This window comes from Engraulis encrasicolus, chromosome 11 (genome assembly GCF_034702125.1).
Source record: "Engraulis encrasicolus isolate BLACKSEA-1 chromosome 11, IST_EnEncr_1.0, whole genome shotgun sequence".
In the NCBI taxonomy this organism is placed as follows: Eukaryota; Metazoa; Chordata; class Actinopteri; order Clupeiformes; family Engraulidae; genus Engraulis; species Engraulis encrasicolus.
In genome coordinates, this window is record NC_085867.1 from 7,177,263 (window position 1) to 7,192,121 (window position 14,859).

The 14,859-nt window shown below is 44.6% G+C and overlaps 1 protein-coding gene across 1 annotated transcript in view; it reads right to left on the reverse strand.

Annotated features, from left to right (window-relative positions):
* Positions 1–3,812: 3,812 nt before the first annotated feature.
* Positions 3,813–14,859, reverse strand: part of LOC134457845 (unconventional myosin-XVIIIb-like) — a 137,482-nt gene continuing 126,435 nt past the window's right edge. Inside the window, exons 44-45 of the mRNA XM_063209824.1 lie at positions 10,938–11,099; positions 3,813–5,585 (exon numbers count right to left, since the gene is read on the reverse strand). Of these exons, the coding sequence (XP_063065894.1) occupies positions 4,418–5,585; positions 10,938–11,099 (1,330 nt within the window). The 3' untranslated portion in view covers positions 3,813–4,417. The remainder of the gene's footprint in view (positions 5,586–10,937; positions 11,100–14,859) is intronic.

The following is a 14,859-nucleotide window of genomic DNA, read 5'->3' on the forward strand; positions in this document are numbered from 1 at the left end:
CTTGCCCATCATGTCTTTTCTTATAAATGCTTATGAAAATGCATGTTTGTATTACACTTTGATACCTACTTGAGTGAGTTGGTTACGGTCCTCGTCACAATGTGAGGCGGGTGCTTTTCTCAAGGATGCACACGTGCACACTCAATCTGTATATTAATGATTAATCTGAGTATGTTTTGTGTAAGGGAAATAATTTGGAATTTAAACCTGGAACCTTCTGATTAAAAAATAAATAAATAAATACTTTTTGACTTTATGATGGAACAGTGAAGGTGGTGACAGGAAGCGAGTGGGGAGAGGGAGACGGGGAAGGGCCGGCAAAGGACTTTTATTTTATTTTTTATTTTTACCTTTTTTATTTTCAAGACCAAATCCTACCCATTAGGCCAGTGTTTCCCAACCAAGGGTACGTGTGCCACTAGGGCTACGTGAGTACACCTTAGGGGGTATGTAAGGTAAGCGTTAACGATAACAAATGTATGGAGCATAGTCACATTGGGATAGAGCAGGGATGGGGACCTTTCATTCGAGGGGCCATTTCAAATTCCTCCAAGAGCCGTACTATGAACACAAACCAGGATTTCCCCTTTTCTTTAGGCCTATATTGAAGGTATGGCAAATGTTATTTCTAAGATTCCTTTACAAAATGTCATCTTTCATGTGAAGCTGCATAACATTAAAATGGCATTGGGGGCTGGATAACGAAGGGCCGAAAACGGCTCGAGACATGGGTTCCCCACCCCTGGGATGGAGGAAAAGATGTTCAGTATGAGAGGGGATACTCCTGGCATGAAAATGCTTTAGGGGACTAAGTTTGAGAGACCCTGCATAAGACCATGATTGTCACAAGCATAAGCTGAAGATGCTTTTTTAAAATGTTCACCAGCTCAAAAGTTTGGTTATCCATTGCTGGGCTTTCACTTCACTGAGAAATGTTCACCTTCTTAAAGGGACACTGAGATTTTTTGTTTATTTCCAGAATTTATGCTGCCCATTCACGAACGTTACCTTTTTCATGAATACTTAGCACCACCATCAAATTTTAAGTATTCATTTATGACTGGAAAAATTGCACTTGTCATACATGAAAAGGGGGATCTTCTCCATGGTCTGCCATTTTGAATTTCCAAAAATAGCCATTTTTAGATGCAAAAATGACTCTACTTGGACCAAACTAGAAAATATTTGTTTATTACTTAGTAAACTTTAATGTAAAGATCAAATTTGGCAATAGGCAGCCCAGTTTCAATGAGCAGCATAGTTGCAGTACCTTTTCTGACCATTTCCTGCACAGTGTACCTTTAATGTAACTTTTTAATATATATAAAAAAAGGACTACTAAAGGAAGTAAATGTGATGGAACAAAAAAAGATGAGGTTGCATTAAAGCTGTTTTCAAAAGTGCATCTGGGTGACAAGTTGCTAAGTGCTGTGGATTTTGTTTTCACATACTTTTTAAAAAGATAAACCTTTTCTGTCAAGAGGCTTGTGATGTGAGATGTCTGATTCCGTTTGAGCTCCCCCGACCAAAGCCTTTAGTAAAATGCCGTCTCCAGCTTGGGAATGCTGTCTTCCAGACCCGAATACCGTTTACTTTTACCTGGCTCGTGGCCTTTGACAATGTGCAGTGATGTTGGAACCTTTTACTAAGATTTTCTTAGAGTAAAATGTTTCAAAATCCACCCACCCATTGCAAAGTAGTGTGCTCAAGTTTGGTCTCCTACCTAAGGGGGCGTTGGCTGCTCCTCTCTCTGGGTGCCATCTACAATGCCAAGGGAACTGCATTTATTCTCAACCTAAAGCAGGCCCATTCCAATGGCAGCACTGGGGCCAGATGCGACCTTTGGATGGCAAGGTTCTGGCCCCCCACGAGGTCAGAACAAAATCAAAACAAATGTGAGTGCTACTGTATCTGTGGCCGTGCATATTTTGCAACCACAACTCTTCGGGGTGAGGATATCTCTCCTATGCATTCACATGAGAGTGAAATCTTATCTGAAACAGTCATCATAAGGCTACTAAGAAATAAATATATATCTATCTAAATATATCTATCTATCTAAATATATCTGTTCTATCTGGAAAGCCATATGCTTGTTTCACGCCCTAACCTCGGACACCATGCTGCTCACAGTTATGCAGATTCTATTTCGGCTCCTTTACTGTTAGGAATTGAAAAACTGGCCCTAAGTTACTTTTAATTGAATATCCCTGACCTAAAGCCTCTGAAGGTCTTATAAGCAGGGCTCTAAATTAACTTTTTCCACCACCAGCCAATTTGGCTAGCGGACATTTTTTCTTACCAGCCAATTAGAAGTTCAACTAGCCATTTTTTTTAATCTCGCCAAAATAAACTATGCATTAGGCTAGTTATTTTTTTTCTAATTAAATGGTCATTTTGTCCAACTGTTTCTACAACACAGATACACTATAGGCCTGCATAGACTACTATAGGCTATGCCTACATAATAAGCATATTATAGGCTATATATTTTTTCGTTATTTTTTAACTTATGCTTTATTTTTTACTTTCATTACTTATCCTAATTAATTTGATTAATTTTTGTTCAATTCATCTGAAAACAGCTGAATCACATCACACAAGCCACTCACATAACAGACCTTTAACATACAGTAACCAAGCACACAGCCAAACACTACAAAACCTCACATACGCACACCCAAAGGAAGGAGAATAGATGAGAGGAAAAGGAGAGGAGAGAGGAGGAGCTCTTCTCTACCATGCGCAACAAAATGACAAGAAGCCTAGTTTAATTAAAAGTAAATGATATCTCGGGAATCTTCGCTTCCTTTATTACTTCCACAGCTTCGTCGTTGGTTGCTTTTTTTTCTTTCCGATGGCGTGGGCTTTCCAACTTAGTTGCGCCAGGACTCTGAACATTTCAGAAGACAACTGAACTGACAGCTACGGTCACACTACTCTGACAGTCGGCTCTCCTCCTCTGCCCTGGTCGCTATTTCGTTCCACAACCACTCATTTTTAACGTCACTATTTACAATTTCTACTAGCATTCACCAACACACAGAACCTTGCTCTAACCCCCGCCACATTCTCATCACTCGCACAAAACATAGTCTACACAACAGAAGTAGCGCTATGCATAATCTGCGTAAATCCTGTTATTGAAACGGTCAGGGCCTCGCTGCTTCAAAAATGCAGCCTGTTAAAGCAAGGTTCATATAGTAATAATAACAGTAGTGACGTTAAAAAGGTTGTAGCGAAAGCGACGAGAGCATAGGAGGAGAGCTGCCTGTCAGCGCAGCTTAGCTGACAGAAGGCTGGTCGTCTGAAATGTTTTCACTCCTGGCGCGCGCAACAGCATGGAGTTGACGCTCGATGCACTGGAAAGCCCACGGTGGGAGGCTACGTCGTGACGCTAGTGTCCGTGGGTAATGTAGGAAATCTCGCCGTATAACGTTCGTCAGAGCAGCGGTTTACCGTTCATAAGTTACTGTAGCCTACTCGAGCGCTAGGCCTACTAGCCAAATTGGCGGGTAGGTATTTTTTTCTACTAGCCAAAATTAATTTTCACCCGTGTTTGGCGTGTTGGCGTGTGTTAATTTAGAGCCCTGCTTATAAGCGCAGGTCTCCTACAGGTAAAGGGGGCGTTGACAACATCACCGGGATCTAGGAAATGCACTGGCTTGAATCGTCTTACTCTTCTCTTTTTTACCTTTTTAGCTGTTATGCTGAAAGCTGGGTGGAAGCCCTTGGGCTCTTTCTAATATTCGCACACTGTGAGAACATAGATCTGACCCTGGCAGGGTGAGCGATCTCATCTGCATTAAATACAGCACACCATTTCCTTTTTAAACATTTTTTTTTTTATTTTCCTCATGTGTACAAAGTTTTAAAATTTCATATGATTTCTTATTTTTTAGCTGTGCTCTTTTTTTCTCCCGCTGGCTGTCAATTTTTGCGGCGTGAGTAACCGCTGAAGAGACTGAACAGGTTAAGGCAAAAGCTAACCTAAGCGCAGCAGACGAAGCCTTTAAGTTAAGCACTAAAGACGAGTCTAAAGCAAGAGGTACATGGTGCAGTGACAAGGTGATTCAACTTCAACCATGCTAGTCACATTCACTCACATAGCGTCACAGTGGATATGATTTTCAAAAAAGTGCTTCAGAGAAACATTTTAAGGCTTTTACACACACTCAACGTACGTACTCACAACAGCACCTGCTCTCCCAAATGGCTCCATCCATCCACCTCTCCATTTATTCACCTCTCTTGCCTAAAACCCTGTTTCCACACACCCAAACAGGTCATTCTATCATGCTGTGTTAAGGAGTTATAGACCTGGTCTTGTTGTGTGCTTGACTAGCAGTCTGCTGGCATGTCTTTTTTTTTCACTTTACGTTTTTTCTTTTTTGTTTCTGTCGTCGCCATGGAAACCTCAGTCCACCTCTGACTTCTTGAGATACTTCTTCATGACGTCGTTAACGTTGACCTCGCCCGCCTCGCTGCCCTCGGCCTCCAGTCGCTCTCCGCGTCCTCCACTGCCTCCAGTCCCGCCCCGTGGCCGCTGCGACCCCCCCGAGCTGGACGAGTTCGAGGAGTCCGAGGAGGAGCTGCGTCGGGAGGCGCGGGTGGAGGGCGGCAGCTCCCCGAAGTGGACGCTGAGCGCTCGCCGGTTGCCGCCCCTGATGGAGCTGCCCGCCAGGCTGCTGGTGGACTGGGCACGTCGGATAGCGGGCAGGATGTCTAACGCCGGGTCACCAGTGGTACCGCCGCCGCTTCGGCCCAATCCCATATCCTCGTCATCTGGGTCGGGTCCCGGGGCCAGGCGCCGGTTCTGGAACACCAGCGACTCCGCCCCCAGCTGGCCCTCCCCGCCCTCTGACACCAGCCCGCCCAGCAGACGCCTCCTGATAGGCTGGAAGGTGGGAGGAGGCCCGCCCCCGGCCCCAGACAGGATTGGTGGCCTGGGCCGCCCTGTGATGTCATCCGCAGCGTCGTCACTCTCCTCGGCGATGGAGATGGAGGGCAGCACCCTGCTGCGAGCTAATGAGGATGTAGCCGACACAGCCGACGCCAGCGAATCAGACGAGCTGAAGCGCGTCAGCTTGCCTGCACCTGCACCTCCACCGCCACTAGAGGGCAACCCTATTATTTCAGATTCCTGATCGGCAGCCAGGGAGCGCAGACTAGAGGCCCGCGACAGACGAGGGCTTGGGGGCTTCAGAATACCCGGCCTGGGGGGCGCCAGGGTGGAGCCGGCGGTCGATCCAGCCCCATCCAGGGGGTCGTCTGCGAGCTCGTCGGGGCCGAGGGAGAGCGCGGAGGGGCGGCGCCGCAGCGTGGAGGCCCCGGTGGTCTGGTAGATGGGCAGGGAGATGGCACTGTCCCTCTCGCCCGCCTCCGAGGAGCCCCCGCCGCCGTGCCAGCTGGCGCGTTTCTTGCGCAGGCCCTCCAGGAGCTCGGATAGCGCTGAGGAGGACGAGGACCGCCCCAGACCGCCCCCACTGCTGCCACCTCTGCCGCCACCGCCACCTCCACTGGTCGGACCAGCCACGCTGCTGCCCTTCTCTGTGCTGTCGTCATCGTCCATGTCCTGACAAGAGCTGGGTGGAGAGAGGGATGAGAGAGAGAGAGAGAGAGAGAGAGGGGCAGGGGGTGGAGAGAGAGAGAGAGGTAGGGGCAGGGAAGGGGGGGGGGGATGTTTAATTTATGTAGCATATTTACGCTAAGTATATACTCTGACCAAACTAGGTGTTGTACATAAATGACAAAATATAATACATAGAAGACAAATAGCAAAACGGAACACAATGTACCGGTCCAGTTTGTCCGCAAGTCTTAGGTGCTGTTTCCACATAGCTGGATATTTTGAAATGTGGGTATTTTTTTCTCCTGTTTAGATTAGGGATGCACGATGTATCGGCCAGATGTATCGGTATCGGCCGATATCGGCCGATATTCAACACATCGGACATCGGTCTGATGGGTAAAACTGGGCCGATGTTAACGCCGATGTTTTTTTTAATATGTTACGGTTCTAAAAGAATGGACTTGACGATGACTTTCACTGTTTGTCTTCTATTTTGTCTCTATTTTTTTATCTAATTATCACAGGGAGTTAAAAAGTGTTTTTGGAAATAAGACGACATTAAAAAATTCTGATTGTTTGCATCATTGTCATCTCTTTTGTTTAAAAAAAGAAAGAAAAACATCGGTATCGGTTAATATTGGTCATCGGCCAAAACCGGAATATCATAATCGGATATCGGTATCGGCCGAAATTTTTGACATCGTGCATCCCTAGTTTAGATGGAAATACAACATGTGGATAAAAATAAAAAACTTCATTGTAACAGGTGTGTTTTAGCCCCCTAAATAGGATATTTTCAAAGCCGGATTTTTCATATGTGGGTTTTAAAACTTTGCTTACGAGGAAACGGAAGGCCCAAACCAATGTTAACAGGAGAAAAAAATATCCACATTTAAAAATATCTGGCTACGTGGAAACGACTCCTTACTACAAGAAAAATTGAGAGAGAGAAGCATTATAGCACCATGTACGCCCAGGCATGACAAGCAGATCATTATTTCAAATGAACAACTGGACAAACTAATGTTTCACAGTGTGTGCTGAAGAAACTCTTATATATCAGTAACTGGATTGGTAATCGAGCCCACTAAGTAATTGAGCCCACTAAGTAATAGAGTGAAGAGCTTTGCGGTAGCTGAACATATTTGTGAATTTAAATACTTCACATTTGAATAATCATTGGCAAGTCAAAAACATTCAATTTAATTTCTCTGAGATCTACAGTACAATATGGTATGTGGTCAGCGGTAGAATGGTGTGTGTGTGTGTGTGTGTGTGTGTGCTATGTATGTGTGTGTTATGATATCTCCTGTCCACACAGTGGGAAAGTACAGTAATAAAGGAGGGAAGAGAGTTTGAGGATGGAGAGCAAGAGTAGAGAGCGACAGATTGAAGCGATGAGAGTTAAAGGAGGAGGAGTGAACTGAGATGAGGACTAATAGGTCATTAAACAGAGTAGAGGGCTGCTGAACTGAAGAGAACAGTAATCAGTCCCTCCAGGATTTTGCACTGAGATTTTGTGATTTTTGCGGTCAAAATTTCTGATTTTGTGGCGGCATTTTCTCATTTTTTGCAAAGATTTTGCGGCATTTTCTCATTTTTTGCAAAGATTTTGCACCCCTTTCTGGGTTTTTTTGGTAACTGAAAACCACAATCAGGTGCCACAACCATAATGTTCTAGGTGCGCTCAAAAAAAAAACAAACAAACAAAAAAAAACATGAGGGCGCATCCACGGAGTATGAGGGCGTGGCGCCCTTATTTCCCCGTTCAGAAAAAGCCCTGATATAAATCAATAAACTCCACAGAACACTCCAAAGTTTGCGGGGAAAATGCGGCTTTACAGGAATTACGTGGCATCGTGAAATTATGCGGAATATCATTGAATTTGCATGAATCCACGCGATCGCTGAATCGCGAAAAACTGGAGGGACTGAGTAATATACTGTACAGTAGTGAAAAAGAAACCCAGACTGAACTGGAGAAAATGGATGCCAGAGAAAGTTGAGGATGGGAGTGCTGTATGGATCATTTTTTACGTCAGCCAAAATTCTACCATGAACTTAGCCTAGTAAACTAGCCCCACCCGCCAGCGGCCAAAATTATTTTTTGCCTGCGAGTGGGTCTAGCCTCGGACAATGCCCCAGGCCCTGAATCTGGCTGGACAATCACAACGCTGCAGATTTGTTTTGAATCTTGGATGCAAAGTGGACAGGGTTTTGAGGGAGTGACGACAAAGCTTTGGCCAATAGGCACAGACACGGTTTGAAAAACAACAGGCTGTTCCCATCAACAATCTTCCGATGTCTCATTGAACAGGGCCAGACTAAATATTCACATTTAATCTCACATTTAAGATGGCTTGACAGGGTATCATGAACTGGCAAGTCAACCACCCCGTGTGTTACTGATGCAATCTCAATTACATCCAATACAATAAGAATCTGATTTTGCCACACTAACTCCATACTCATGTTATTGGCTGACATAACACCTGTGCTTACTTTATGTCCTTTTCTGGAAAAAGTCCACTGTGAAATGGAGCCGCTATCATACAGATCAGGGGTGTCGAACTCAAATAGACTGAGGGCCAAATCAAAAACTGGAACAAGGTCTCGGGCCAAACTTGAAAATGGATTAAAATTTTGTGTGCATGCACTTAATACTCATAGCTAGTACTCATTTCACACTGGTACTCTGTGAAGTGCATCTCTCTCTCTCTCTCTCTCTCTCTCTCTCTCTCTCTCTCTCTCTCTCTCTTGTGCGTGTGTGTGTGTTTGTTGCAGTAGTTTAAGCCACATACTCTATGTGCTGTAGTGGTTCCCAACCTTTTTCTTCAGGGACCCATATTTTTACCATTGTAAGCTTTGGTGACCCAACCGTGCGAGAGCCCGCACGAGAGGGAGTTACATGATACTCTGTTTCCTGGGAAAACTCATTAGTTATCATTTTATTCCACACTTTGTCTTCAGTGAAATATAGAATAAATGTTTAATGTATCACATTCTGTTGCTTCTATGCATATACTAGTTTAAATGCTTTGTCATTTATTCAACATGGGCTATATATAGTATTAAAATGAAATCCCTTAAAATCAAGAGGGCTTCGCGACCCACTGTGGATCTTTGGCAACCCATAGGTTGGGTCCCGACCCATAGTTTGGGAACCACTGCCTTAAGGGTTGTGAGTGCCAGTGCTGCACTTTGGGGCCTTTCTCTGTGTGTGCTGTACTGTACTGCATTGCAGGTGTAATATGTTCTGTCACTGTGTGTGTGTGTGTGTGTGTGTGTGTGTGTGTGTGTGTGTGTGTGTGTGTGTGTGTGTGTGTGTGTGTGTGTGTGTGTGTGTGTGTGTGTGTGTGTGGCTGGTGCATTGCTCAACAGTGTGTGTGTGTGTGTTTGTGTGTGTGTGTGTGTGTGTGTGTGTGTGTGTGTGTGTGTGTGTGTGTGTGTGTGTGTGTGTGTGTGTGTGTGTGTGTGTGGCTGGTGCATTGCTCAACAGTGTGTGTGCTCTCCCTCACTCTGGTGATCCAGAGAGGAGAGAATACTCCACTGCGTCACACCGCCACCGCCAGGACTGGTAGTCTGGCATACAGGGCATTTTCACAGTGGGGGAAAGGGTTGGACTGGTAATCTGACATACAGGGCATTTTCCCACAGGGCTGGCCTGGTAGTCTGGCATACAGGGCAGTTTCCTATTGGGCCAGGGCTGGACTGGTAGTCTGGCATGCAGGGCATTCTCCCTGTGCCTGTGTCCTCTGTTTTTTGTCAGTTGTGCAATAGTCTTGTGATGTGATGTAATGTGTAGGTCCTGTCTTAAATGAGTGTTGCTCAGTGAAGCAAAATGAATTTCAGTGAAAACTGACAATAAAGTCTAATCGTATCGTATAATAACGTCATATCGCCCACCCCAAGGCTGGTCTATGCCAATAATTCCCAGGCTGTTTTTTCGATCTCAGTCCAGCCCTGTGCACCGACCGTATTGACTTCTATACGGTATACACACAGTAAACTCTACTCATTCTTCAGCTATCCACTGGATCGCAGGAGGCATCCCGCAGCCATTGTCCCCCTGTGCCCTCCACAGCACTAAATACTCATCCCTCTTCCTATCCCTCTATTCTCTCTCCTTCCTTTCAGCTCCCCCTCTTCTCTTCTCCTCTCCCTCCTCTCTTCCCTCTCTCTCCTCTTTCTCCGTCTCTTCTCTCCTTCACCCTCCTCCTTTTCTTCTCCTTCTCTCTCCCCTTTCTCTCCCCCCTCCTCGGTCTCATCTCTTTACCCTCCTCTTTATCTCCTCCTCCTCCTCCTCTCTCCCCTCTCTTCTCTCTTCTCATCCTACACAGCCCACACAAACGCAGCCCTGGGTTGCTTTTTAAAATATTCCTTTAATTCAGACACCCTGGGAGCACAATTAAATATTCAATGTTTTTTTTCCTATTTATTTAATTATATACAGCTTCCATTAAGCCAGTGAAGTACAAAAAAGGGAAGGGCAAGTAAAAAAAATCTCTCTCTCTCTCTCTCTCTCTCTCTCTCTCTCTCTCTCTCTCTCTCTCTCCATCCTCACTGCTGTATGTGTCTGTGCCGGTCTCTACTGTTTCTCTCTCTCTTTCTCCCCCCCCCCCCTCTCTCTCTCGTAATGATGTATTCAAGATGTGCTGCTGCTTCCGCTGCTGCTTTGTAAGTGAGTTCACCTCATGGAAATTTCTGTCATCATCTGCTTGTTCGTCGCGCAGCCAGACCCAGAGCAGCACATTAGTGGGCTAGAGTGTCTCTCGTGTTAGACAGGTCTATGCAGAATAGAATAGGCCCACTTTACAGCACTCTAGTTTGCTCTGCTTTAAACACACACACCTACAAAAAGTGTGTTTTGTTCTGTCAGGTGCTGTTGTGTTTTTAGCTTAATGGCTCATTTTTAGTGTTTTTAGCTTAATGGCTCATTTTAGTGCTGCCTGGACAGGCGAGGAAGTAGCACGACCTTTTGAAAAGAGGAGAGCGGCTGAATATCAAAGTCGGCACAGTCTAGACTAGAGCTAGGTCATGTACCGTTGTAGAGCTCACCAATATGCAAAATATCTGACTGAATGCACTTGCCCACATCAGCACAATGTGTACTATAACAGATGAAATGTTCATTATAATATGTGTGTGTGTGTGTATATGTGTGTCATGTGTCAATGTGTGTGTGTGTGTGTATGTGTGTGTGTGTGTGTGTGTGTGTGTGTGTGTGTGTGTGTGTGTGTGTGTGTGTGTGTGATCTTACCGGAAGCTGTGTGTGTGTGTGTGTGTGTGTGTGTGTGTGTGTGTGTGTGTGTGTGTGTGTGTGTGTGTGTGTGTGTGTGTGTGTGTGTGTATGCCTCAATCTTACCGGAAGCTGTATGTGCTCATGGTGTCTGTGACTGACTGGCGTCCGCTGGTGGGGGAGCTGTAGGGGGAGCTTGACCTTCGACCCCTGGGCACGCCCAGCCAGCCGCGGATGCCCTCGCCCACATCCTCCGTACCCACCGAACCCACGCTCGACACACTGTCACTGGAGGGAGGGGAGATTGCATTACATTACATTACATTACATTATATTATATTACATCACATTACATTACATTTAACACACCGTTACACTGGACACACTGTCACTGGAGGGAGAGGAAATTACATTACATTACATTACATTACATCACATTATATTACATTCAACACACATTACATTATATTACATTACATTACATTACATTGCAGTAGCCCACACTGGACACACTGTCACTGGAGGGAGGGGAGATTACATTATATTACATTACATGCAACACATCATTACATTACACTCTACTACATTTAACTGAGCCCACGCTGGACACACTGTCACTGGAGGGAGGGGAGACAGCATCACATCACAATACATCACATTTAATGTAATGCACTGTAATGCTGTGTGTTAAACACATTCCGGGAAGACAATCATTCCGGACAGGCAGCGCACTACATTACATTACACACCCATATGCAACAAGAATATTTGCAGGCATATCTTCATTATCATGATGGACGCAAGCATGCCTCCATTAAAAATAAAAAAATAAAATTTTAAGTTTTTTTTAATTGAAGCTGGTGATTCAATTAATCGATTTGTTCAAAAGAGAATCGATTAATCGTTATAAATCAATTAATCGATTTTTGTTCTTATTTCACTCATTTTGTGAGGCATTTTATTTTGCTTATGCAGTAATAGTAATACTGAGTGTAATAATAATGTTCCTCAAATAAAATGCATGCAGATATTTCAGCTTTTGTTCATTTATTTAAATTTTCACACATAAGCCAAGCCTGTAAATAAAAAAAAAACATGGAACTTTTAACTTTTAATCTAGGAGCATTCCTAAGTATTGAAAATAATCAAATCGCTGACCAAAGAAATCGATAATTACAGTGCCCTCCATAATTATTGGCACCCCTGGTTGAGATGTGTTAAAAGCCTTAAAATAAATTCAGTGTTTATTGCAGAAGAATACTGTCACACTGAAAATTGTAGGAAAATGTAGCCTTCAACTCAAATTAATTGTAAGAAAATAAAAAAATCCCTGACTAAAAAAAAATTATTTTTCATTAAATCACCTGTTCCACAATTATTGGCACCCTTAACAATTCCCAGGAAATAAATATAATTGAAGCATTTCTGTCATTTCTACAGTAGTTTACAAAGTTTACCAGAGTATGTAGGAACATTTAATTAGTAATTCATCACTTCCTGTTTCCCTGGGGTATAAATATGACGTGACACCGAGGCCATTTCTCTTATCCACTCTTAAACATGGGAAAGACAAAGGAACACAGCATACAAGTGAGGCATATGTGCGTCGACCTTCACAGGTCAGGCAGAGGCTACAAGNAGATTGCCACTCAACTGCAGCTGCCCATATCCACTGTAAGAAGTTCAAAACAACTGGAACAGTGGTAAACAAGCCTGGACGAGGACCCAAGTTTATTTTGCCACCACGCACAGTGAGGAGGATGGTAAGAGAAATCAAAAGATCTCCAAAGCTCACTGTTACAGAATTACAAAGAAATGGTAGCATCCTGGGGTCACAAAGTCTCCAAATCAACCATCAGGCGCTGTCTACACGCCAACAAGCTGTTTGGGAGGCATGCACGGAGAAAACCTTTCCTCGCTGTCAATCATAAACGCAAACATCTGGAGTTCGCCAAGCGGTATTGGGGCTTCAACTGGGACTGTGTGCTTTGGTCAGATGAGACCAAGATTGAGCTTTTTGGCAACAAACACTCTAAAAGAGTCTGGCGTGCCACGAAAGATGCGCATGCTGAAAAGCACCTCATACCCACTGTGAAGTATGGGGGTGGGTCAGTGATGCTGTGGGGCTGTTTCGCTTTCAAAGGCCCTGGGAACCTTGTTAGGGTGCATGGCATCATGAATGCTTTGAAATACCAGGACATTTTAAGTCAAAATCTGTTGCCCTCTGCCCGAAAGCTGAAGATGGGTCGTCACTGGGTCTTTCAGCAAGACAATGACCCTAAACATATGGCCAAATCTACACAGAAATGGTTCACCAGACACAAAATCAAGCTCCTCCCATGGCCATCTCAGTCCCCAGACCTCAACCCCATTGAGAACCTGTGGGGTGAGCTGAAGAGGAGAGTACAGAGGAGAGGACCCAGGTCTCTGGATGATTTAGAGAGATTCTGCAAAGAGGAATGGCTGAAGATCCCTCTTTCTGTCTTTTCTAATCTTGTGAAACATTATAGGAGAAGATTAGGTGCTGTTTTGTTGGCAAAAGGGGGTTGTACAAAATATTAACACCAGGGGTGCTAATAATTGTGACACACATTTTTTGATGTCAAATAATTATTTCTTTATGTGGGATTTTTTCCCCCCTGAATAAATGCACTTGTATTGAAGGTTGGATTTTTCTCTTTTTTTCCATTAAAGGCCAACTTCCGATAAAACTCAGTTTTACTCACTCCTTTCGAAGATCGGACGGTCACCCCAAGTTAAACTCACTTGCAAGGCTCTCATAGCGGTGCGTCAACTCTCCTGGCTGTGTTTCCCGGTGTTTCCCAATTTACATAAATAATGCAGAGAAACGAGCGAATCACGAAAGCCTTTCTGTGTTTCGTCACGTCGAAAGAAGGCGTTGCCCACAAAGGTTTATATCGACCCATTTATCTAAAAACATGTCGAGTAATTTTTTTCTGCTTGTTTTCAAAACAAGCAACGTCTGGTGGCCCGAAACATAGCTTAGCTTAGCTATCAGCTGGTTGCTACTCTCTGGTACACACACAGCACAAAGCCTCATACATAAAGCCAGCTCACTCTGGTTGCCTGCAGCTCGCCTAGGGGTCGCTGTCGAAAGAGCACAGCCCTGAATGGAGCCTGCACGCCTCCGTTGGCGCCCCTATAGTGCAGTACCACCCGGGGAAGTGGCGACTCTGTTTCCCATTACATTCTCTCCAAGAACTGGAGGACTGAGCCAATCAGAGACGCGTTTCTTTGAGAGCAGGAGGAGTGAGCCAATCAGAGACGCATTTCCACGAGAAACACGGAACACTCTCTCGTTTCTCCACAAGCCACCTTGCCAGCTTGCAAAAACGTCTCGAAACAAAGCAACCAGAACGTTTTTTAAAACAGGACCAACGCGTAACACATTCAATAACAATTGGGAACACGGCAATATTAATTAAATGACGTTGAGAGGCCATCTTTAAGGTCCCATATTATTTAGAAAAAAATAATAATAATTGGAAGCTAAAAAACACATCTCAACCAGGGGTGCCAATAATTATGGAGGGCACTGTATATCAAATTGAATCGCCACAAAGGCTCTGATTTACAACCCTAGTCAGGGACAGTTCTATATGAGTATGCTGCAATCTGATTGGAGCAGCACTAGATCAAGGCGGGCAGAGATCCTCTGTAGATCTGACTGGGTAGCGTGGTGTCTGTGTAGAGTAGTGGAGCGGAGTGTAGCAGTTGACCTTAAAACGCTGTGAACTTTGAACAGATCTGATCAGAGCATTACCCCCATTTCTCAGAAACCCACATGCACATACGCACAAGAACTTGCACACACGCACACGCACACCCACACACACACACACACACACACACACACACACACACACACACACACACTATCTCTCTCTCTCTCTCTCTCTCTCTCTCTCTCTCTCTCTCTCTCTCTCCACAAGAGCCCTCTCACACATAGTAACACCCCACACACACACACATCCCTCTGCTATCCTCCTCATCTCAGCCCACATGGCTAGAGAGGTCGGAGAAGAGA